This window comes from Pleurodeles waltl, chromosome 8, assembly GCF_031143425.1.
Source record: "Pleurodeles waltl isolate 20211129_DDA chromosome 8, aPleWal1.hap1.20221129, whole genome shotgun sequence".
In the NCBI taxonomy this organism is placed as follows: domain Eukaryota; kingdom Metazoa; phylum Chordata; class Amphibia; order Caudata; family Salamandridae; genus Pleurodeles; species Pleurodeles waltl.
Window position 1 is genome coordinate 606,699,259 of NC_090447.1, and position 25,257 is coordinate 606,724,515.

General features: G+C 43.7%; 1 protein-coding gene across 3 annotated transcripts in view; it reads left to right on the forward strand.

Annotated features, from left to right (window-relative positions):
- Positions 1-25,257, forward strand: part of SH3KBP1 (SH3 domain containing kinase binding protein 1) — a 1,044,962-nt gene that overhangs the window by 977,211 nt on the left and 42,494 nt on the right. For all 3 annotated transcript variants that reach the window (XM_069204692.1, XM_069204693.1, XM_069204695.1), the window contains one exon: positions 23,541-23,650. In XM_069204692.1, the coding sequence (XP_069060793.1) occupies positions 23,541-23,650 (110 nt within the window). The remainder of the gene's footprint in view (positions 1-23,540; positions 23,651-25,257) is intronic.

The window sequence follows — 25,257 nt, forward strand, 5'->3', positions numbered from 1 at the left end:
ATGGCGCTTTGAATTGACTTGCTTATGTCAACTATTTAACTTTTCATTTTTAATTTATGTGGCAAGAAAAGTTCAGGTTGGAATTTACAATGCGAATATCTCTAACTCGAACAAACGCGAGACCCAATGCATTGCAAATGTTTTTTTTCTTTTATTTAGTATATTTTGGACTTTAGACATAGACTCTAGATTTGGCTTTTGCTAATATATGTGTAACATCAACAGTGCCTAGAAAACCCTCGCACAATATTTTGCGCTGCGTGAAGTCGTTGTCACTCACTCACTCAGGTGACAGTTATCTTTGCCTGTAGCACAGCTCGTAAAACGCAGATGTATATCTGTCATTTTAATAGCTGTTGTAGTAGCACATTTATACGCTACGTAATGAATCCCATGTGTGTTATACTTTGAAGAAACCCCGTTTTCGAACTATGCTCAGCTCCATTATGTGGTCACGGGCATCCCCGTGAGTTACATGTAAAATGCAAAAGAGCACACAAGATCAGAATGGTAAATACATATTCACCAGAGTTTGGGAGATTACAAAATGAATGGAGCAAATTGGCATTACATTTCAACCTCAGCAGCTACTGTTTAAGTTGATGGCATAATTATAAAAACAATCTGTCAAGGGAATCTATTTTTCTAGTCATTTCTTTTACACATGAGAGGAGATAAGAACCCACGGGACAGCTGGGTTTAAAGCCACGTGACTGACCCTAAGTGTTTGCGCAGATCTTCCACTCGCAGACAAACCATCTGTGTCAATGTTTGGATACTTAGCAGGTGTCAGGGCTTTCATTTTTCACCTCGATGTTAGAGATGGCTGAAGCTATATGGTTCATGGCCTGCAGCAATTTCACGCTGCCCCTTCCACCCACCTTCTCAATCTCCTTTCCTTTGTGATGACTTCTATTTTCACCGTCCTCTCATGTCTGCTGAAGTTGCCTCCTTCTTTCTCTTTTATGGTCTTGAGTTAGCCAAGTCCTTTTGGGTTAACTAAAATGATATAATATACTTATTGGGGCTTGCAGCTAGGCCTCTTCATTCATTGGTCTAGTGCTATGTCATTCACATTTTTCTTCCGCCCTTTATGAGAGAGGAGACTGTTAATGTAACCAGTGCTTTAAATTCGCAAGTACTCCCCGGGCCTGAGTATCTGCACTTCTTCAATATTAAAGGGTGAGTACCGGTACTTCTGTGGAGCAAACAAGTACTCTAAATAGAGAGTATCTGCACTTCTATATTTCCATTTAAAGCACGGAATGTAGCATTATTTTTGGGTTTGAATATGTGTTGTCACTTAATTGCCCCTCGATGTTCTGCATGCAATGTTATTGTTCCCCGAAGTCCTGAACGCGATATGTAGGTAGTTTACTGTCAGTGGTTGACATGCATCATAAGTAGTCTGTGCTTTAAAACAGTGTAAAACATGTTCCACTGGATGGGTGTAGGAAGAACATTCATTTTGAGTCAAGAGTATTGCATGAAAATGTGAACCATTTTAGACACAAATCCAACAGCACTATGACAAACTGGCAGACTGTGAGGAAAAAACACCGATAACATCAGCCAGCGCTTGTAAAAACAACAAGTACTTTATTACACAAACAAACGTAAAATCCCGCTACACATCCAATCATGCATGAATTCCCTTTTTACTGGGTGCAAGTCTTTATGCTCTTGTGGGCTTTGCTGACTAGGCTTTCACTTGTCTCTGGTGAGTCCCTCGCCTCACACTGGCCCCTCCTTTGTCGGTTCGGAGTCCCATGGTAAGCTTTATGAGTGCATTTCGAGCCTCCTCCCCGTCAGTCAATTGTAGCAGCAGCGGGAGCTCACCAGCATCAGTCGGAAAAGTAGTAGGCGCCAATCCAGAAGCAGTGTAGGTCCGTGTCTGGTCCTCCTGCGGTGGCAGAATCTACCCAGTGGCAGGTAGGAGCCTCCAGGTGGCACACAGCAGTCCTCTCAGGGGTTGCGAGCCAAACAGTTCCTGCTTGAAGGCTTTTATCAGTATCAGTTTTCCAGGCAGCAGCAGATCACGGCTTGCTCCTACACCCTGGTGGGTACTTGACTCATATTGCGGCTCACGCTGGTGCTCCATTGAGCACTTGGCGTGTTCTTCTTAGGTAAGCAGGCCACATGCCTGAAGGTGACGTTTTCTCGAGGCAGTGGACTTAAGGCCCTATCTTTGGCATGCACTGCCTAAAAGTCACATCCTCAGTTCTTCACTAGGGACCCCCATTTGATACCCCTTGACTCATTTAGTCTTCCAGACTGGTCCCATGCTTGACAGTGCTGTGGTCTCACAGTCTACCTATGGGGCAACAGGCCGACAGCAGACCCCTATCACAGCTTCAATTGAACCCACCACACAGGCACACCCCCAGGGGCTTGGTGACTTTTTACAGGGATATTCAACAAAGGTTGCAATGCCAGATCCGGCACTACCGCAATTTCTTTTGTGCGCTTCCATTGCCCCCCCCCTTCATATCACTCCTTCCTGTCACAATAGATACTGAAGACCTTACCCAGTACTGCCTGCCATCTTCCTAATAACAGCTGTACTAAAAGTCATTTACAGCCTCATTTACCAGGAAGGGCCCTCGCGCTCCTTATGGAAGTCTGTCTCCTCTTTTCTCACAATAGCATCTGGTGCTCCCTCCTCCCATCTAGGAGATGCTAGCAATATAGATGTGTTACCTGAAGAAAGCAACCTCTCCTCCATGTTGTAGTCTAGTCCAGGCTGTGGGCTTCCAAAATGGAACCCACAAGCCTGTATCACTCAAACACTGCATACTACATACTGGAGCACATATGCACATGCACACACGTACACTTCTAACGCACTGGATTTCGTATTCCAGGTTCTGGGTCCATTGTGAGCAGTGGAATGGGCTGGTAGGCATGCATTTTTGTCTCTCAGGTAAAAAGGCCTGTTGCTATAATTCATTGACACTGTATGCTACCACCACTGTGCTCCACGTATAAAAGTGACTGTGACAGTAATCCCCTGTCACTATGAGGGTTGGCTTGGTGTAGCTCTCCCAGTTCAGGACTAGGTACCGAACCTATCATTGTTATCAGACTGGGCCTAGGTCAATACACGTACACAGGATTATTGTGTGACACGACCAAAAATTAAAATCCCATGATCACATTATGCAATTGAGGCTCACAGGGCAAGGGGCTTTTTGTAAATCTTCTAGGGGATATTCTGTCCCAAATAAAACATGCAGTGCAATGTTATGTGGACTGCAAGCAGACATGCTAGAGACAAAACACTTGCAAATGTGGGACAACAATACAAAACTAGTAATCCTGGGTCTTCTTACCACTCCAAGCTATACATATATAGTTTAGAACGAGGGATATATGAATCCCCCATTGTCCCACCTCTCTAGCACATACATTCTACTATGGAGAAATGGTTTACTCCTACTCAGAACATTTTCTCTGCTGTACAGACAGCCATCTTGAGGGAGAGTCCAGTGGCACAGGGAATACAGATAGTTGCAGTTCCCCCATACTAGTGTTTGAAGTTGTTACTAAAGTTAGTATCCCCAGTGCATGTGTTTTACACCCTCATTGGGTGCAGTGTACTGTGAGGCAAAAAATGAATGATATAAATTTTGAATATGAGCCAACACTTCGAACTCAATCATTTTTACAGTATATGTAAAATATCCCACAAACTCCAAACATTACACATGAGTACAAGGCATGCTCCATATGTTTTACTCTGTGCAGCCCGTGACTGACACTAAACAAACAAAGTGGTGTTCTGTAGTGCAATGCAGAGAATTCCTGAAGACAGGGACTTCAAGGTGCCGTTACACATCCCACAGTTTTAGGTGATTCCACTGCACAAGTAATAGAGATCAGTGCCCCTTTTCGTGCTCTTCAGAAGGCTAATCTTTCACTTCCTACACTCTTGGAGTTGCACTTAGCATTCACTGTATAGGACTACAATGTGGATTTGTCCTCTTGGCATCTAAACAAACAGTTCTCAAAATGTAATTTAATTTAAAATTTTAGTTAATGAGATCTTCCTCAGGGCCATCCACTTATATTGCATATGGAATAAATTACGACCCTCTCCCTCGAGGAGATCGAAACTTGTTGGCATGGAATAGGAGTGTGTGGGTGCATTTAAAAAAAAATTGACTGAATTCTAATATTGGATTTTTGGATGACTATTGGGACCGTTGTAAGGGGCTTTGTCTTTAAAAGAAAAGGTTTTGATAACTGTTGGGTTCGATAGCTGTAACCAGAGCATTTATTGATTAGGTGTTTTTTGTCTTTTTCCGTTATTGATTAGTCATGGGTTGGGCTCACAATTGATTATCAGAGTTGTTCTCTTTGTTTTTTGTGATTTCCTACTAAAAGTATAATGCGTTTATATTGAGGAAGCATTTGAAAACAACTGAGATTTTGAAAAAATTTAATGAATGTGCAATAAATTCAACAGATATGATGAAGATCTGCATGCCTCACATTGAATTATAATGATTTAGAGTGTGTGACGGTCTTGTTAATTTTATCAAAATTTAGGCCCTACAGAAATGATTCAGACTCTCATTAGGTCACATTGTCAGTCAAGGTCCTTTTTGCAGGTCAGAGACAAAAATGATGTTAAATCCTTCATGACTGACTTGTGTTTGTATTCTTTATTGAGCAATGAAGATCCATATCTCAATGCATAGAATGCAGAAGCAGTTCTAATTCCATCTTTATGGAAATCATTAATCAAGCAGCCCAAATGAAGTATATAATTTTAAACAGAATGAGGATTGCCTGACCTCCTCCCCCGATTTACATTCCTGAAACTTTTCAGAAAAGGTTTTAATATCTTAGTAGTGATGGCAGATGTGACCCATCTACATTTTATTATTTTCAAGAACCTGAAAAACTCAAAAGTTTTTTTCACCACAGTTCATTGATTGTTTTAGAACAAGGTTACACATATTAAGGGAAAACTATTAATGAAAAAAGTATTTGAGGAATTGATTATTGGTAAAGTCAGGGCACTGATACCGTGTTCAGAGCATGTAAGATTAATGTAGAAACTATATTTTTGAGTAAGATGTGCAGCAACTTGCGTTAGCTTTACATGTCTTGAAGATTTAAAAGCATCATCACTTGCGAGGATTAAATTGACACACTTTACAGATTTGAAATGGAAAGAAAACACTACTGATAATGATTTGAATTAAATGCTTCAAAAGAAACATACAGTTTAACATTATCTGACTTAGGTAGTAGAGACTTATTGCCACGAAATACTAATATGTGTATTTACCTGTTTCTTTGTGAGGCTAATGGTCGTCCATTTGCAAATTTAAAAGATCCTAGGTAAAACACAAATTCCTCTATGGTTACAATAACTTATAGTGTAGGGAGGTTTGACTAGAGGTAGCTGTCATAGTCTACTTTGGGTGCTGTAAAGAAACATATGTAAAAAAATAAGTGAAAATATTGATGCAAGTGGTTTTCTTTTAAGACTACACTCTTTAAAGAAAAAAAGGTTTGTAGGTACTATGATTTATACTGCTATAAAGAAAAGAAAAGGCTTACTGTGAGAGAGATGCTGCAGAGAGAATTAGGGAAGCTGATAGGGAAATAATACAAATCACAAGTCACAAGATTATAGACAATTGTTTTCAGTCTATTTCTGAACAGATCTATACAGTCTCAACTATTACCTCGCCTGATTTGAACCTTTTTTAGGAAGGTTTGAATTCTTTGCAACATAGGCAGTCTCTATTGCGTGCACTAACACAGTTCACTTGCGCACTAAAAACTCTCATGGCTTATTAGGTGCTGTGGTCATTGATAAATGATTTTGCTATCTTTCTTCCTTATAATTTCACTACAAGGCAGATAACAATCTCTAAAAAAAGAAGTGTCATACAATATTCTCTCGTTCAAACAGGTGGAGATCACACCTTTTTCTGTCACTGAAGATCCACACATTGAGTAGTTCTTGCCATGGAGTAAATTCCTTGCCTTTCATTTAGATGACTTTCTGATGGATTTTCTACAGATTTCTCACCCTGTGAATATTCCCCAGGCATCAGACTGGATCCAAATATTAGTTCTCCTGTGCCCTGATAGGTGCACAACAAGTCCGCAAATGACTAGCAGAGCCATATATAAGCACATCCTTAAATGCTGGTGTCAATTCCTTTCTTTCCATTCGTTCAGATGTGGATCTAGAGCTTCTCCTCGGTCTTTCACCCAGCTTCTTAACCAGCACTTTTCACAATGTGCAAGGGAAAATGTCTCCCAGAAAAACTACTGGATTGAAACCGTGCAGGGACTGTTGCAAACATATGTCTGTGACGGACCCTCACAAAGGCTTTTTGTGGAGCCTGGGGTCATAACACATATAGAGATCCAGCTTCAACTGCATGATGACCCCGTAAGCCATACGGTGAGGCTAAAATCTACGATGGCAATCACAGAAAGGCTCCACAATGTGATTGTTCTTAGTCAACAGAAAGGTCTAATTTCCACAGCAAATTGCTGCTGTGGTATTAGTCTTTGGGTAGCCAAAGAAAAAAAACTTAAGAAATCTAAGTAGGAAGCAGCTCCATATCGCCAGTCTTGAACTCCAGAAATAGTGTCCACGTACCTCCTGTTCTTTCTCCCAATTTCCATCGGAGCCGATTCTGAGTTTGGTCTCGAAGTACCCTGAGTTTCCAGGTCCATCAGCGAAGTCGCTGTGAGTACATGCCTTCAGAAAGGCTATGCTGTGCATTGTTGGCACTCAAAACCCTATTGGAATCAGCACCAGTCATGGTGCCGACGCAATCCTTCATGCCAGTTTTTCTTGCCTCAATGTTGAAGCCAGATGAGGATGTTGAACCCATAGTGCCGTCTGACTGTGAGCTGAACCCAACTCAACCTTAGCCAAAGTCACTCCCACTGCTCAGTCAATTGGAAATCCTTCTGACTCAGATACATTGCCCTTACAGCATGAAGGACTCTAACCTTACACAATCCTTTTGTCACAGATTCAGACAATGACAACTGTGATGACACGGGTGATCGTTTCCCCCAGTGTGACAAAGAAAACTGATATGAGAAGCTTCTGGATGCCAGTGGGCTTGCCACATCACCTGATATTGGCCTTGTAGCCCCAAACCCCCATGGCCTGCCACAAGGAAAGCTCTTCTTTTGCTGTTGTAATGGAAGAGCAGCTGAAATATTTGATTTACGGCTGCAAACTGTGAAAGTGAAAACAAATGTTCTGGCAGAAGTCCTGCAACCTGTTATGCCCCACAGAGCCACTCCTGCCATTCAGTGAGGCTCTTACAGACACTCTTTTAGGCACCTAAACCCTGATCATGGTCATCCATTAATAGACAAGTTGCTTGTCACCAACACCCTGCTCATGTTGATTCTACCTCTCTGACACAGCACCTGATGCCAGACTGTCTAATGGTATACAGGAATTCACCAGTAAAGTCACCATAATGCCTTTTCTACCATCAGCCTGACAGTGAGTTAAAATTAATTGAGGCATTTGTAAAAAGGGTTTTCTCCTCCATGATTCTTGCTCTGAGGTCGGTTATCGATAGCTGCCTCCTCTCCTGCTACGCCAATGACTTTTGGGACACAGTGGCACAAGTTTTATCATATAATCTGGAGACCTTCGAGCATCTCTTTCCTTCGCAATTTTGGATCCTGCAAAGCAGCAACATTTGTAATTAGATCTGGACTGGACACAACAGATTGTTTGTGACAAGTCATGGGTACCAGTGGGGCACTTCTGCGCCACACCTGGATGAGGTCTATGGGCTTCTACAGTGATGCCCAGACATCATTATTGGACATGCTGTTTGACCACATTTGCCTTTGTGGTGGCAAAGTTGATTTTCAAGGAGAAACGAGCCATACCATGTTCCCTGGTCCTTTCTGCTTCCATTAGGCCATTCCATCAGCAATGTCACCCTCTCCATGGCTGAAGTAGGGTTTTTCCATTCTATCAGTGACATACTCCGCCTCCAGCCAGTGAGCCTTCCAGCCTGTTTGCGACATACGTTGCAGTTCACACAGACAATATGGACAGTAGGGACTACGTGTGACTCAGTCCCCTGTCCCTCTGGCAGCAGCAGCAACAAAACTGCTTCAGTGTGTCCAACTCTATTGCAGCTTCTACCATCTTCAGGGTGGCTGACGGAGGACCACATTGTCACCATGGGGCAGAAATTTCAGGCCTTTTTTCCCAAAATGGTCATAGAGAGGCTTCTGGCCTCAGACGTAAAGGCTGAGAATTACTTCCTCTACTTTGTTGTGGCTTACAAAGACCAGAGACCTTCTCCCTATTTTATATCTTCACCTTCTAAATGCCTTTCTGCGGAAGGACAAAGTCAAGACACTCATGCTAGCCCAGATTCTGTCTGCCCTGTGTGGTGGAGCTGGACCTATAGGATCCTTACTTTCACATCCCAGTCCTGCAGGCCGTCAGCCACTACCTGCAGTTCACAGTGGGCCAGAGGCATTTTCAGTTGCAGTGTTCCCCTTAGGCTCAGCAGTGCCCCCGAGGTGTTCACAAAACTGATGGCGGTGATCTCAGCACACCATCAGAGGTAAGGGGTACCAGTCTTCCCCTACCTTGATGACAGGCTGTTAAAGGCAGGTTCACCCCTGGCAGTCGTAAGCCCCCTCTACATGATGGCTAACGTCCTTGGAGCTCACTATCAAAGTGCAGAAGTAACTCCTGACTCCTTCGAAGATGCGCCCTTCCATCTCAGCTATTTGGGATAATGTACAGTTTTATGCATTTCCCTCTAAGCGGAGGGGTCTTGATATTCAGGCTATGATCCCGATGTTTCAGCCTCATTCTTGGACCTCAGAATGGATGACTCTGAGGCTCTTCGAGTTGTTGACCTACTGCATCCTGCTAGCCAAACATAGCATTCAGGCTCTGCTGTGGACCCTCGTATCCCATTGGGCTCAACATCAGGGAAACCTGTTGGATTGTATGCAGATTTTAGAGGATACTGTAAAAGACCTGTAGTGGTATCTACTGGACTACGATTAGGTCAGTGGCAGGCCCCTCTCCTTATCCCACCCAGAGCTGATGGTGATCGGATGTACCCCTACTGGGCTGTGGAGGCAAGATGGGAAAGGTAGAGAATGGCACAGAGCAATTCCATATCAGTCTATTGATGTTGAGGGTGGTTCACTAAGTGTTAAATGTCTTCCTACCCACCATCAAAAGAAGGCTGGTACTTGTACTCATGGTTAACTCCAGTACAATGTGATACTGCAACAAGCATGGCAGTCTGAAGTCTTGGGCCTTACGTCAGGAGGCCCTGAGCCCCTGGAAATGGTTGGACTGCCAAGGGATTTTGCGGGCATGGAGCCACCTGATGGCACCTTTAAATGCCAGGGTGGATGAACTCCACTTCATATGGCTAGGGGATCATGAGTGGCAGCTGCACTCGGAGGTGATTCAAGCTGTCTTCCTGCAGTGGCTCGAACCCTGGCTCGATCTTTTTGGCGCATCTAAGAAAGTGGAATCTCAGCACTGGAGTTTCCAAAACAGCTTTCACTCGTAGACGCCTACTTTCTAGAGAGGCGCTCAGGACTCTCTATGCCTTCCTTCCCTGAGTTCCCAAGGAGATCAGGAACTACCCGGCCCAACTCATCGTAGCACCATTGGATTGGGCCAAGAGAGTGTGGTACTCAAATCCCCTCATTATAAGCATCTCTCCTTAGCTCAAGCTGCCGATTCGGGAGAATTATCTTTCACAACAGCAAGGCAGGATGCTGCTCCTGGACCTTCACAATTTGCAGCTCCACGTTTTGAGATTAAGTGATGACAGTTGGCCTCCTTTGACCTACATCCTGAAGTCATTTATGTCATCTTGACAATGAGGTGTCCGTCGACACAATTATTGGACACCAGTCATTGGTACAAATTTGTGGATTGGTGCTACAGCTGGCAAATTAACCCATTATAGGCAAAGTTGTCTGAAGTGTTATTGTTTGTTCTGTCCCTAGCAGAGCAAGGATTTGCACTGGGCAAAATTAATAGCTACTAATCAACTCTTTTGGCATTATTGTTGTGACTGGATCAGCCTTCAGTTTTCAAATCACCTTTGTGATAAGATATTTGAAAGGTTTGCAACAATTGTTTCCTCCAAAACCCTGTGTGATGCCTCACTAGAACTTAATCTTTACTTACTTAATGTGCTCCTTTCAAGCTGCTGCACTGTTGACCCTTGAGACTTCTGACCTCAAAGACAGTCTTTCTCATTGCCACAAAATCCGCTATACATGTGAGTGAGTTTCAGATGCTTTCTGTCAATCCACCATATACTACTTTTTTCCCAGACAGTTGTCGGTTGAGTGTCCAAGCTTCATTTCTACTAAATGTGGTTACCCCTTTTCAGGTCGGGCTGCCTAACAGCCTTCCAGCATTCTTTCTCCAACATAATCCTCTAAGGAGGAAGAGAGACGTCATCCTTTGGATCTTAAAAGAGCATTAAGCCTCTATATTAATTGTACCAAGCAACATCGAATGGGCAATTGGCTGTTGGTGAGGTTTTCAGGTCAAAGAAGGACAAGGCAGTGCAAAATTGGATCATCTCTCAGTGGACTGCCCTCTGCATAAAAATCTGCTACGCAATGGTGAAGAACAGTTCCCAGAAGGCTTGCAGGCTCATTCCACCAGGGCCAAAGGTTCTACCACCGCAATAGCATGCTAAGTGCATCTTCTGGACATGCCAGGCACCTACATGGGCTTCGGAACACATGTTCACAAAGCACTACTACCACAACAGTCAGGTCTATTGAGAAGAGCATTTTTTCAAGTTGATGCTGCATGACTTTTTTGGTCTGAGTCAGTTCACCGACCCTCCTTTTTTTTTTTTTTAAATCTGTTTATTGCATTTATGACATAAACAAAAACGCATCCATTTAAACAATACAACTGAAATACTTATTAGAGATAGAGCAGAGTAGGAAATGAGAATAGATAGTAGGGGGTATGAAGATTATAGTTGCTTGATGAATGACCGCGGGTCTAATGTTTGGTGATCCGATGGAGGGGGTAAGGCTACTGTGGGAGGGGCACACATAACAGGCGAACAGGGTATGAGTTATTAATTTCGAGCAGGGTATGTTTGTCATAGGAGGAGTGTACCCCTGTGGGTGTAGCTTCGCAGCGGTATATCTAGGGCATATGTTTGTATACTTATCATCTGCATTCAAGTTAAGGTTCATATCTGAGTGGTTGCACATTCGAAATGTGTCAGTTGTGATGTCTCGGGTGATTGTTATTCCAGTAGACTAGGGAGGTCGTGTATCGTCTTTTTCCTGTAGTTGATCCGCGTAGGAATCCCATATGTCGGCACCCTTGATTACCACCCCTATGTCGCGTAATGTATGTAATACCTGTATTTCTGTGTTGACCCAACTCTGTCCGTCAGTTATCCAGTGGCGGGAGTCTGGGGCGCTAGGTGACTTCCACTGCGTGGCGATGAGTCGTTTGAGGATAACAAATGCGAGATCTGCGCATCTATGTTTTTGTTTATCTTTGCTACGTCTGTGTCAGATACCCAATAGGCAGGACTCAGGGGTAGGTGCCAGGGGTATTCCCAGCCATGTCGCGGTTTGTTGTGTGATGTCTTGCCATACGCGGAGTAGTGGTGGGCAGTTCCAGGTCATGTGTAAGAAATCAGCTTCCGTGTTACCACATCTTGGGCAATCAGGACTGGCTTGGTGGTACATGCGGTGGATGCGGTGTGGAGTCAGGTATGTCTGATGTAGGTAGTTGAGCTGGGTGTATCTGAAGCGGGCATTGCCCTATACATCGCGCGTGGTTGTGAGAGCCATGTTGGTGTTGTAAATTGTGTGTGTAGTGCTTTTTCTCATTTGTTCTTGGCTTGTAACTTTACTTCTTCTGGATTGGCCCGTAGTGTGTTGTGGATCCATTGGCCCGTAGTGTGTTGTGGATCCATGAGATTCGTGCTGGTGTGCCGGTGTCTAAGAGCAATTCGTGTAAAATAGGTGATGACTGTGGTTCCCTGCTGCCGTGCCCCCATGCGTTACGTATTAAAGATTGCAGTGCGCCGTATATAATAAAACCGCCCTGTCCCAGAGTGTACGTTGTCGCAAGTACTTCATAGGAGATAAATTGGTCCTCTGCGAATAATTCTCCCACTAACCGGAGACCTTTGGTGGCCAAGTCAGTAAGACACGCATGGCCATGTAGTTTGTGTATACCTGGGATGGCGAGTAATGGGATCTTGGGCGAGTATGGTGGTTTTCCAGACCCCCTGTTCACGTAGCACCGCCATACCCGATCAGCCACTTTTAACAGGATATTGCCATGACGCGGAAGGGCCACGTGCCCTATAAGCCATTCCAGTGTATTTAAGCCACCCAGTTGTACGCCCACAGTGTGGCTTTCAGAATGAGTGGGGTCTTGTAGCCAAATTAGGATCCAGGGCAGCTGAGCCGCTGCGTAGTAAAGTTCGAATTGTGGTACTCCCAACCCGCCTCTGTCCAGTGATAGACAGATCTTAGCCATGGCCACACGACTGCGTCCAGTGTTCCATATCAAATCTATCAATAGCTTGTTCAGCTGTGCGAAAAAAGTGCTGGGGAGCCATAATGGTAGGGCAGCGAAAAAATATAGTAGTTGAGGGAGTATAATCATTTTGATTAATGCCACTCTGCCCATAGGTGATAGTGGTAGTGCACACCAGAAGGGCAACAATCCTTTTATTGATCTAATCGTCCGGGCTAAGTTGCCCACCTTAAGGTCAGATTCGTCATGATATATGTGCACACCTAGATATTTAAAGGTGCTATAAGTCCATTGTAAGTTATGCTCGGCAGATATGTGGGTCTGTGTGTCGGGTAGTCGGCGTATGGGGAATAGACATGATTTTGCCCAATTAACGCGAAAGCCGGATATGTCTCCAAAAGAGTTCAATAACTGTAGCAGGTTTGGCAGGGAGTCGGAGTGGTTACGTAGGTATATTAATGCATCGTCTGCATATAAGGAGACTATGCGGTGTTCCATGCCTGCTGGTATGCCCCATCTTGTGCCTTCATTGCGCAATTTAGCCGCAAGGGGTTCAATCGCTAGTGCGAACAAAAGTGGTGATAGGGGGCATCCCTGGCGTGTGCCTCTACCGATCTTGAATTTTTCCGAGGTGATGGTGCCCGTTTTAACTCGTGCTATGTGGTCTGAATATAGGATAGATATCCAGAGTGTGAACGCTTTACCAAATCCCATTAACTGCAGAGCTGCCATCAAGTATGGCCAACCCAATGTGTCGAAAGCTTTTTCGACATCTAGTGAGACCGCCACTCTGGAGTAGTCTGTGTCAGGAGTTTCAGCTATCAAACGCAATAGGTTCCTGATGTTAATAGAAGTGTTGCATCCAGGTATGAATCCGGATTGATCTGGGTGTATCAGGGAGGAGTTTATTGGGAGAAGTCGGTTTGACAGTACCTTACCTAATATTTTACAGTCCGTGTTTAATAGTGACAGGGGTCGGTAAGAGCGTACGTCTAGTGGGTCACAACCCTTTTTATGGAGGGCTACAATCGTTGCTTCACGTTGTGAATCTGAGAGACGACCTGTTTCAAATGCCTCCTGTAACATAGTCAGATACGGAGTGAGCGTTTGTGATGAAAAAATCTGGTAGTACTCGATCGGTAGTCCGTCTCCCCCTGGGGCTTTATTGTGGGCTAGTTGTTGTAATGCTTGCTTTATTTTGTCACTTTCTATGGGTTTGTCTAGCTCTAGTGCTTGTGCAGTCGTTAGATGATTTACATGGGAGGTCCTGAAAAAATCTTTTAACTGTGTTGCAAGTGGGGGAGGTTCTGCCTGATATAACCTTGCATAATACTGCTTGAATGCGTCATTTATTTCTGATTGTGTATTCACAATCACACCAGTATCTAGGCGAATGGCGTTTATAGGAGTATGCCGCTGAGTCCCTTTCGCTAACCAGGCCAACATACGGCTTGATCGATCACCCTCGGCGTGTAGTCGCGCCGTGTAGTGTCGCTAGTTGAATTTTCGTTAACGGGTTTCAATGTCACCCCATTGCTTTTTGAGTGTGATCGTGTTATTGTTAGCAGTATTGTTTAAATCCGCTTCACATTCCGCTTTACGTAGTTTCTTCTGGGTGTCATGTAGCTCTGAGAGTAAAGTGCGTTGAATACCTCCTGCAGCCCCGATACACATGCCCCTAATTACCACCTTGTGTCCATCCCACTCGATTGCGCGTGTTGTGGCTGTTTGGTTATTAATTGTGAAGTAGGACGCTATGGTGTCAGCTAGTTGTTCCCGGAAGGGCGGGTCGCACAACAAGGTGGGTTGTAAGCGCCAAGTAGGTGTTCGTGATGGCTGAGTGCCCCGTCTCAGTGTGACGATTAGGGGGCAGTGATCTGATAGGGTTTTGGCCAAATAATTGGCGCTGTGTATGAAGTGTGTTATCGTGGCCGAGCATAATAGTAAATCAATCTGTGTGTGGAGGTTGTGTACCGGTGAATAAAAGGAGTATTCTTTGTCAATGGGATGAAGACTTCTCCATGCATCATGTAGCCTCCGTTCTGTTATCCAGGACCTTAGCATCTCAGATACCCGCCTACTAGGGGCGCTTACCATTGGCGGGTGTGATCTGTCCATAGAGATGTCCATTACGCTGTTAAAATCTCCTCCCCAGATAATTGGAATGGACGGGTCTTGTGAGATCTGTGCAGATGTGGCCCTCAGGAATTCCCCTTGTCCCGAATTTGGGGCATATATACCAGCTATGGTTAATTGTCTACCATCCAGCTCTCCACAGAGGCAGACATATCTGCCATCTGTGTCTATATATGTGTTTTGGACCGCGTAAGGGTCCCCTGAAGCGATCCAGATCAGTACTCCCTTGGCATATTTTGATATTTTAGTGCCATAGACAGGGCCGGGTCAGCCCTTATTAATTTCCTTTAATTCTTGTGTGGTGGCATGGGTCTCCTGTAGTATAGCTATATGCACCTTGTGGCGTCTTAGATAGGCATGTACTCTGCGTCTTTTAGTAGGATTAGCCAGGCCCCTTACGTTCCAGGTTAGAATATTGTATGTCATTGAAGCGTTTTGTGTACGTACCGCAAGCGGTGTGCGTTTTTAGGTAGAATTCGCCGTGTCCCCCCACCCATAACCCCCCTGCCCTCCCCGATTCGGACCAACCCTCGAGTGTAGGGTGACTAGCACATACCTTGAGGAGTTAAGAGTGAGAGGAGTATGGAAGAAAGGAAGAAAAAGGAAGAGGTGTGAATAACCAGGCACAACAGGTGCAAGAGTGGCTGCGAGCCGATTCGTGTCCATATGGGAACCCATCTGGGTTAGGGGGCTGCTGTAGTATATGGTCCAAGGTGGCTGTGAGGTCCGGCCTAATCGGATGACGTCATCTCCCGTTCAGGCACAACATGGTCTCCGGAGGGATTTCCGATTTGCTTGGTGTGATACGAATTAGGGCAGTGCATCTTCCACCCATAGGCAGGTTAAGGGGGAGATGATCGATTCCGGGATGTGAGGTCTGCCCAGGTGTTGACAGGGAGTGCCTGCGTAGGCCGGAGAGTGCGCAGGCCACGGGCACATAGCGTTTATGTCTTACGGAGTAGGTTGATCACTGCATTTATGTGTTGTTCTTAAAGGTTGTCTGCGGTGCGCGGTGTGAACGCCGGCCCCAGGGTCAGAGGGGATGCGGGTGGGCTCTGCAGGGTCCCCATCGAGTCCGAGTCCGTGGTGCAAGATTCGCGGTTGTGCTGTATTCGAATGTTCGAGAACCTATTGACGTCCTTTAGCGCTTGAGCTTGCCAGTCCGCTGCTTGTTTTTAAGTAGGACGTGATCCGGTTCTGGGTTTCGATTTCCTTTTCTTACGCTTCTTTTGTGTTGGCCATTCCTTTTGCTCCGTGTGTTCATCTGTGGGGTCTGCTAAGCCCTTGGCGTAGATCCAAGTCCAAACATCTTCTGAGGACGGGAAGACTTGGGTTTTGTCGCCATCCACTACGCGTAGTCTAGCAGGGTACATGAGGGAGTATGAAAAGTTCTTGTCGCGTAGTACCTGTTTTGCTTTAGTGAAAGTGGCGCGTTTGCGTTGGACCTCCGCTGTATAGTCCGGGTAGGCCGTGACTTTTACGTTTTCAGTTTCAACGGGACTCAGCACACAAAAGCCCTTTAGGATTTGATCTCTGTCACAGTAATTCAAAAGCCTGGCTATTAATGGGCGAGGGGGGGCCCCTGGGCGTGCGGGTCCGCCCGTGATCCGGTGTGCCCGCTCCACCGTCAGGAAAGGGGAGGCCTCCTGTTTCAGTATGTGATCTTTTAGCCAACACTCCAGAAATGTCTCTGCGTTAGGGAGCTCGATTCGCTCCGGGAATCCCAGGAATCTAATGTTATTACGGCTTGAGCGGCCCTCCGCTTCCTCCGCTCGTCTTTGGAGCTGTATTATCTCAGATTCCTGTTGTTGTATTCGGGTTTTCATGACCTCAATATTTGGTTGAGACCTTTCTAGAGTTGATTCGACTGTGGTTACTCTGTGCGCTATCTTCCGGTGTTCAGTGCGCAGTATTGTGACTTCCACTGTCATCGCATCTATTTTTCCTTCCAGGGATGTTTTAGTTTCTAATATCGCCTGCAGTACCTTGTCGATTTGTAAAGAGTGAGCAGCTAGCGTTTCAGTCACTTTGTGCAGTGGATCTGAGCTCTCCATCGGTAACGGGTCCCCGAGTCTGGCCTCCAATTGGCCCCTCGGCGGTTTCTGTTTCACCATCGTGGTGCCTCCCCTGAGCTCGTATTACTTTGTGGTTTAGGTGGCCAGTTTATACGGTTCCGACATTTGTGTTGTGCCTTGATTTCAAGGTTTCAGGGGAGGGTCTTGATATACAATTAGGCCAGACTTGTCGTGTGCCCGTCGGTAGGCGCGTGGGGGTTTGATGCGCTCTGCAAGAGATACATGCCGGATATTTGCAGTTGACGATTGCGCGTGGCAGCGCACGTATCTGTCCGTTTTATGTTAGAAAAGAATCAGCATTGCTCCCGGGCTGTACACAAAATGAAGAAATGTCATTGAACCTGATTTCGTTGGCGGGTGTGGTGGTTAACTCACAGATTGCTTGATTTCTGGGCCCAGGGGCTCCCCCAAGTCACTCTATCAAAAGGGCACAGCGTAGTTTGAGTTCCCCTCTGACCTCCGTTGTATGTTTCGTGTAAGAAATAGCTAGCGCTTCTCCCCATACCTCATCTAAGGCCCGACGGCCCAGTCACACTTCCCAGCCGGGACAGGGGCCCCCGTCCCACATCGCCGGATCCTTCTTCAGCACGCAGATGTTCGACGTAGTTGAGCAGCAGTTCTGAACAAAAAGTCCAGTCTTCGTCTGTCCCACACCGCGGCCCCTTCCTCATCCGTAGCTGGATCGCAATCAGGCCGCGCCGCTATGCGCGCGCCCAGCAATCGGACCCTTTTTCCGCTCGGAGTCTTAAACCACCCGTCAGGTTGGGCGCCTATAACATGCGCCTTCACAAGGGTCGGCACCTAAGGGGGTGCACCCGCAGCGCTCCGCCGTCTCCGCTCACTGCGGTGGTATCCCTCCGTACCTGCACGCAGGGATCAGCTGCTACGACCGCCGGACCGCTCGGCTTCGTGCTGGGTCCGCGTCCTCGTCTCCGTCCGGGCCCCGAACGAGCCGCTGCATCGGTCGGGGGTCGGGATATTATTGAACATAAGGCATACGGGTCCAGGGGTTTTTAACGCCTGGGGACAGAGGGATTGCAGGATAATTGTAGGCCGCATGCGGAGCTCTGATTCAAGCGACCGCACTCGCCGCCATCTTGGCCACGCCCCCAGTTCACAGACCCTCCTATTCAAAAGGTGAAGAATTTGCAGTTAGAAGTATCCATTCGAAGAATACGTTACTTCAGTACCAATCTTTCTGGTGTATCTTCTCTCTATCAGACCCTCCCGCCTCCTGTTCTCAGAACTGGATTCTTTTTTCATCTAAAAAGATTCCAAGTATAGAGATTTGCATACTGGTTATATCAATCTTGATCGGTTTGGTGTCTGATGGATTGGAAAGCCTACAAAGCAACTGACATCAGCATGCATGGGTGGTGCTTAGATGTGTCTCCACTTGTCACTTCTGGAGTGGAATGACGTCAACAGGAAGCTGCATGATGCTTCATATAGTGAGCGAGTAAGAGGTGCTCTAAAAGTTTCTGTATCGGTCTGACACTTCTGCAATATTCACTGAGCAAGAAATCTGTGGTTAGATAGAGTATCCACTAGAAAGATGTCTTGAATGTAAGAATCTTAAATGTCAGAAACGTACATCTCTTGGATGGTATGAAAGCATGCAAAGCACATTCCTGCAACATACTTAAAGTTTATCTTTTAATTGTCATTGCTGGACAAAAGGCAATCCTTCAATTATTAGTACATCTTCTTGCACTAACCTTTTAGGACAATCACTTCTTTGTGATTCTGTTTCTATTTGCAGCACTTGCAATCCTGTGAAGCTTTGCCTTACTTGTTAACACAGTGAGACACCTTCTTCTTTCTTTCCTTCGTATCACACACATGAGGTAGAAGCTGGCTAATTTGAACAAGTAAATACTTTTGTGGATTAGCCCGAGGCTTTGTGTATTTGTGAACTCTTAAAAACATGGAATTACATTTTAGCCTCCCCAATGAAGATTTTGAAAGTACTTCACTGTCAGAAATAGACATGATAATTATGTGCCTTGATCAATGAAATTAGCTTTTAGCAGTCCTAATTTAGAGATTCTGTAAACCTCTGCTTATGAGAGGTTCACTTTCCAAACACAGCCCATTTAGCATATGAGATCCTGTGCCATTTAGGAACTAATTTTCCAACACATTTCGCTGATCAACTGCACGTAGTGTTCCATTTCTTGAAAACAGCTGGCATCACTCATATTTTTAAAACAATTAGATCTGGCTGGTTGATTGCCTATAAATGTTTTTTTAAATTCACCCCTTTCTTTTTTGGTGCTTTATTTTCAAACTTTTTTGGAATATCAACTATGTTTCTCCTCAAGGGATGATCAACTTTTATGTTTTCCTGCTGAAGAAATAAAGTTAACATTGGCAGAAACAAACCTATCCAATTGAATATCACTGCCACAAAGATATTGCATTCTGTCTTGGGAGAAGCTGCATGCTAAGCTAAGTGCACAGTGGACTCTTATGTTTTTGCAAGCTTCAGCCTCCTGGAATCAGATCTGTGTTTCAGTGCTTGAACTGTTTTCCAGTAGTCATCTTGAACATTCTGTTGGAATAAAAAAAAACCTGCTTCTGCCAAATACTGCGAATTAACTGGACAGGGGCATTGGGCTATCTGCAATGTTATTGCCAGAGTTACTGCATTTAAGTTTTCATCTGCGCTGACACGTGTGCCGACATGTGTGGCACTGACAGTCTCACTACTTCCAGATACAATGTCTTCTCAAGGAGTTTTAACGTTTGCAGCTTCATCTTCGACTCCCACCTCTGATGGTGTGTTCATCTACAGTTTGTTTTTTTCAGTCCCTTTCTCCTTTCATGATCAACAGCTGGTGAATTCCAGTATCACTGCACGTAGGTCTAACATTTCCAGTGTTTCTGCTGCAAGTGAGATTTAATGAGGATCATTGCTTCTATCTGTGGATTCGCTCCTCAATGCTGCAAATTTGGATGTTTCCATGTTTTCAAGATGATACAAACTCAGTAAAAGAAGATAAAGGCAAGCTGCTTGTGTTTGTCTGTATAGCCGCCACCTTATCCTAGCAGTTTTGATTAATATGCATATTCTTACATTATTTAACATGAGCCCTGCCGTTCTTAAATATTCAGAAATGTGTATATAATGCTGGTACAGATAGAATGGAATCTTCAACTTTCTGTCAGGTTTAGTTCATGCAAACATCCTCAGTAAATGCCATTGGCTTGTCAAAGGCAGCCTGGCCTTATCAGCTCTCTTGTGAATGCCACAACGGAGACAGGGAGACATAGAACAACCTTCTCAAAGTACAGACCAACAGGCTTGATGTTTGACTAAGGTATATGGGCTAGAGGCCACCTAAAGAAATTTAGAAGGGCACTTTTGGTGATACGGCAGCTTATCTAAAGGTTAGAAAGGAACGGTTGGTGAATAAAGTGACATGAGTTTCTGAAACTCCATCACAATGTTGCAGATATTTTCGAAAAATAGCTTATTAATTGCTTTTCTCACCACTATTGTTTGTTTTCATAGTTATCTTCACTAGATTAGGGAGCTGATTTTAATAGTCTTAAAAATATCTATAATGTGGATTCTTTGTGTATCCATCCACGGTGAACGGAGTACAGAACGCGCTAACAAATAAATTATTGTGCACAGAACTGATCATTGTCCAGAATCACCATCCTCATGTAATTCATAGGTGGTTCATGGGTCACATGCTACCAGGTTTCCTGTCTCAAGTTGGTAATTTGGCACTAAGCCTGTACTTGTCCAGAAGGTCCATGTGATCTAAAACTTGGCTGTATTTTGCAGAAGGGTGCAAAAACAAATTATTAAAGAAAAATACTATACAACTGTCATGAAGTTATATAGTGACATTAACAACATGTGCTGTGAATCAAATGGGGGTTAAAAACTGGAGTGTTAAGTGCCAAAAAGAAATTAACTCTTGATAAAGCGAATAATCACAAAACAAGTTTTGGCTGAAACGTATAAGATCATTTTCGGACATCTCTGAATTGTAATTTAATGGAATTGGATATAGAACATGAACAAAATAAGAATTTCAGATAAAAAACAGTTGGCAGGAATGTTGTATTCACTGGCTTTATTTTATTACAGTACAGGTCATGAAAAAAAGTGTAAATCATGGATTAATTTTAGTAGTACATGACTGTTAGACAGCTATGAAGCAGGCTATGCCTACAATGGTTATAACAGGTGCCTCCGAAACCTTGTTGTGTGTGCAACAAGAAACAAAGTAAGTGGCATGCCTTCCACCTTAGAAGGGGCTTTCAGAAAGTCGAAAAGTTGAGAGCAATTTCGCAGTAGATTATTCTTGTACCTGTTTTGCCTTCATACATTTTGTATGCCCATATATGTCACTGACAGAAAGGCAGAATGTGAATTGTCTGATAAGTTCTTGATGCATTTCCTGCCATCCAAGATCTTGAAGAAGGTAGAATTGGAGAAGGGCTATGTGTTTCTCCAGAACCTGCTAACTGTAGGTAACCGTGATAGAGCAGCTCTCCTTTTTCCCTTTGTGCATGAAGGACTACAGTGTTGAGACCTTGCACAAGGAACAAGTCAGATGTCTCGTCTCTTTGATTTTTTATCTAGGCTTGAATTCATCCTGCAGTTCAGACCCACACCATGGCCTCTGACCCATAAAATAAACAGGCTCAGGTTCAATGGCATTGCATTGTTAGGGCTACAGGAAGTGATCATTAGCTTTAAGTCAGAAATAATGCAGTTGAAAAAAGTGAAAGATAAAGTCACTACTTCACAAGAAAGGCACAGATGTCCAAAAATAGGTGAGCCGTATTTTATTTGTGATCTAGTGTGATCCATAATTACCTCATAGGTATTAACTTTACATGAAACCTTTTGTCAATAATGTACATACTCAACTTCCTTCAAAATTCTTCATTATCTTCTAAAGTTTACATTAAAACATGTATATAATATACAATTGAGGTAAGTTTGGTTCAAATACAGCCTTTACAGGTAGCATCAGTGGTGTTACAGCACCACATTCAGCCTTACAATCGTTAGGCATGATGTGTCGTGCTTAGATCAACTTTTTACAAGTGTCTTGTTGGGACTGTTCATTTCCTTAATCCAGAGAGGGGTTTCCTCACGAATCTTGTGCAATACAGTCATGATTTGACTTTTTATCACTTTTATCACTCATTACTTCAAGGTTTGCTTACAAAGTGAGTGAAGGTACAGCCTTGCCCTGGACAAATGAAAAAAATCCAGATATTATGCAGCAATTCACACACGTTTTTGACTAGTTTGCGCAGTTATGGAAATCTCACTATACCTTTTGGGTTTTTCTAGAAGAGCTCTTTTGTTTATCTGTTTTATATTCCCCATGGAACCCTACAGACTGAGTGCATGGGAATCCTCAGTAAAAGACCACTCTTCAAGATGTCAAAGACACATCACCTTTTTGGTGTAAAGAGCATTAGTATAAGATTTCAATGATCTGGGCTACCCTGTGAAGAGATGTGAAATGGTATATTCTCGGTCATTTTACCTTCTTATTTGATATCTCAGTAGAAGAGCCCTAGCCTCTTTTAAGGTCAGATCCTTCCTGACTGAAATCCATGGTGTTGCACCCTAGCAAAGGATATCTGTGACACTGAATTCGGTCTCTCCTTTCGCCTCTGTGTGGACATGAGAATCCTCAGCCGTGTGCACTCCTTCAGTCACCTCATGCACTTTGCCTTTCATCCATGCAAACAGGTGGCCAGTATGTTTTCCATTTTTAAATTGATATACACACAAGAAAACATAACAGGTAAAGAACAGGAGTGGATATTCATACATCATGTATCCTTAAGTACAGTGGCACAATACACATATTCCAGAAACATATCCCCTAATAAAAAAAACAACCTCCAGGCTTAGACAAATCACAATGTTGCCCCTAGCGCTCCCAGATTTTCTGATGGGTAGCCTTTCTGTTTGTAAACATTCTCTTTTACTTTTGCGCAATGGTGTATAGCTCTAATTTTCTGCCTGTGAGTGGGAGCTGATTATTTCCTGCAGTATTCAGCTATATCCCTTTTCGTGATCAGGAACCCCATTGCAACCTAAGTACAGGTAAAGCTTGAGGCAGGCCAGCCCTCCATCAGGCCTATAAATGACACATCCTAGGGCCTTAGGCAAGTATTCTCTATACTGCCTGTTCTAGAGTTCTGTATATTTGCTTCTCATAGAGGGACATTTCCAGACATTTCCGAATTTGTGTAATATAAATTTCCCAGGGCATCCCTACATCTAGGACTATTTTGGTTTGCGGAGTTGCTCATTTTCCATAACCATTCTGGGTTATTGTAGATTGTATGAAAGTATTTGAATTGAATGAGTCCATACCTGTAAGAGATGGCTAGGGTGCATTCCCGTGTTTGATAGTCTTCAGTCAGCATCAGGACCTCATTTTGTCATTGTCAGTTACGCAAATCCTGATAACCTATCAGTAATCCAATAATTATGGATTTTACCTCTTAGCTCATTGAGACTGAGGGCTCAACCGGCTTAAGCCATGAGTTGAGGAGCCAGGGACCCTACCCATGCAAAGCTTGGGAAGGACCTGAGATTGATAAAGTAGGAATACCACCAGTACAATTATTACAACATTTTTTGCATAATTAGCTGATGTTGTTTATGGCTTCTGACAACGAAGTATAATAATCCTTACAATGTGCTACAACAAGTTTTTTGTAATGCCGTACCTGTTATTTCTCAGTTGTGTACTTACATTATTTTATGATACTTTTTTCCTCAGATCTGGAAGGGTTTGACTCTGTTGTATCTGCTGGTGAGAAGCTCAATCATCCCACTGCATCGAGACCCAAAGCTGGTGGTAGACGCCCTCCATCCCAGTCCCTGACCTCGGTATGTTCGTTCTATGTTCTAAATTAACTCTTATAAAAGACATTACATAAAACATATTTACATTGTTAAATGTTGTGCTGTGATGGACAAACATCTTACAAATGGTGTTTGTAGTTTTACTGGCTTTGGTTCTCATTTAGACTTAGTAGAGGACTCTGAAGTTATGTCCAATCACAAACAGCACCACCAGGTGCTGAGGACCACAAGAGGGCTCATGAAATGTTTTAAAAAAGGGATAAATTAAGCCAGGTAATTGCATATGCACACCAATCCTTTGAGGGCCATAATCCACATGTACATGCTTGACTCGAACTCAGTTCCAAATTGTACTAACGTGGGCCTGAACTTGTTACAAACATTGACTGGCAACCATCACAAGTAGTTCAATTAGTTCCTTTTAATAAACTCTTTGATACTGTGGATTCTTAACAGGAACTAATTGTAGCCTAGCCATCTGCGACACAAAGAAGGATCTTGGGGCCAGATGTATCAAAGGGTTTTTCCTATTCTGTGTCAATGGGAAAATGTGTTCATACATATGGCCCTTGGTTTAAAAAGTTGTTGAAGCTCTCACTAAACAGTTTATGTTTGGATGACAAAATACTTATAAACTATCTGTAACGTGGACAACACAAGATGGAAACCGCTAAGCAACACTGCATCAGTTATTTTGGTTAATCGCAATTTTGCAGATTTTTTTCAGTACTATGAACAATGTAAAGAATTTCAAACAAACCAAAACTGATTTGATGTCGTCAAGAGAAGCAATGAGAAAATATACTGGAAATTCATAACTAATCTTTTTCTTCCAAAGTGCAGTTGTACACGGGGTAACAGCACTCCTTAGCACTCTGTTAATCTTGGTTTTACTTAGCAAAAAACGTTAGAGAGTTTATTTGAAACACACTTAAGGTGTTAATGCCATATCATGATTAGAGAAAGTACTAACAAATATTCATTAAAACAACAAATAATGATTCTTGAAGATGTAGCTTTTTGCCAGCTGAATCTTTTCTTCCAACTTGAAATCTCAGAGACTCCTTGCTTGGAAGCACAAAAAATGTTCAGTTGCCACTTGGCTCCAGTGTATAGGCTCAGCTTTTGTTAAGAGTATCGGAAATGTACTTACTCTGCCATCCTTCGTTCATAGACCTCCTCATATTACCCCTGCCCATATGGAATTCTTGATCAAACTCAACTACAGTTTTACTTAACACACTGCTAAATTTCTGAACTACAGGATGGCGAGATTTCCAGAAGATGGCACCCATGGGCACGCATGTATAGTTGTCAGCTTTGCGAAGTTTTTCTCAGTGTAAATTATCCCACTTTCAAATATTTATCTTCGTTGTAAGTACATAACTTGAATTTGCTCTTTCAACATTTTGTTGACGTAATATCTGTGCTTTCCATGAAAGGAAGTATATAGAAGGTGATGAGTGAGTAGAAGAGAAATAGAATCACATGACTAACTAAGCAACACATCACTATAAAGCCCTCTAAGGCACATAGTTACCAAGGTTTCCAGGGTGGGTAAATGCGTGCCTGATGAGACTTTTATTCATCTTGAGGCCAAAGGTAGAATACTTGGTGTTTGCTGCACATTT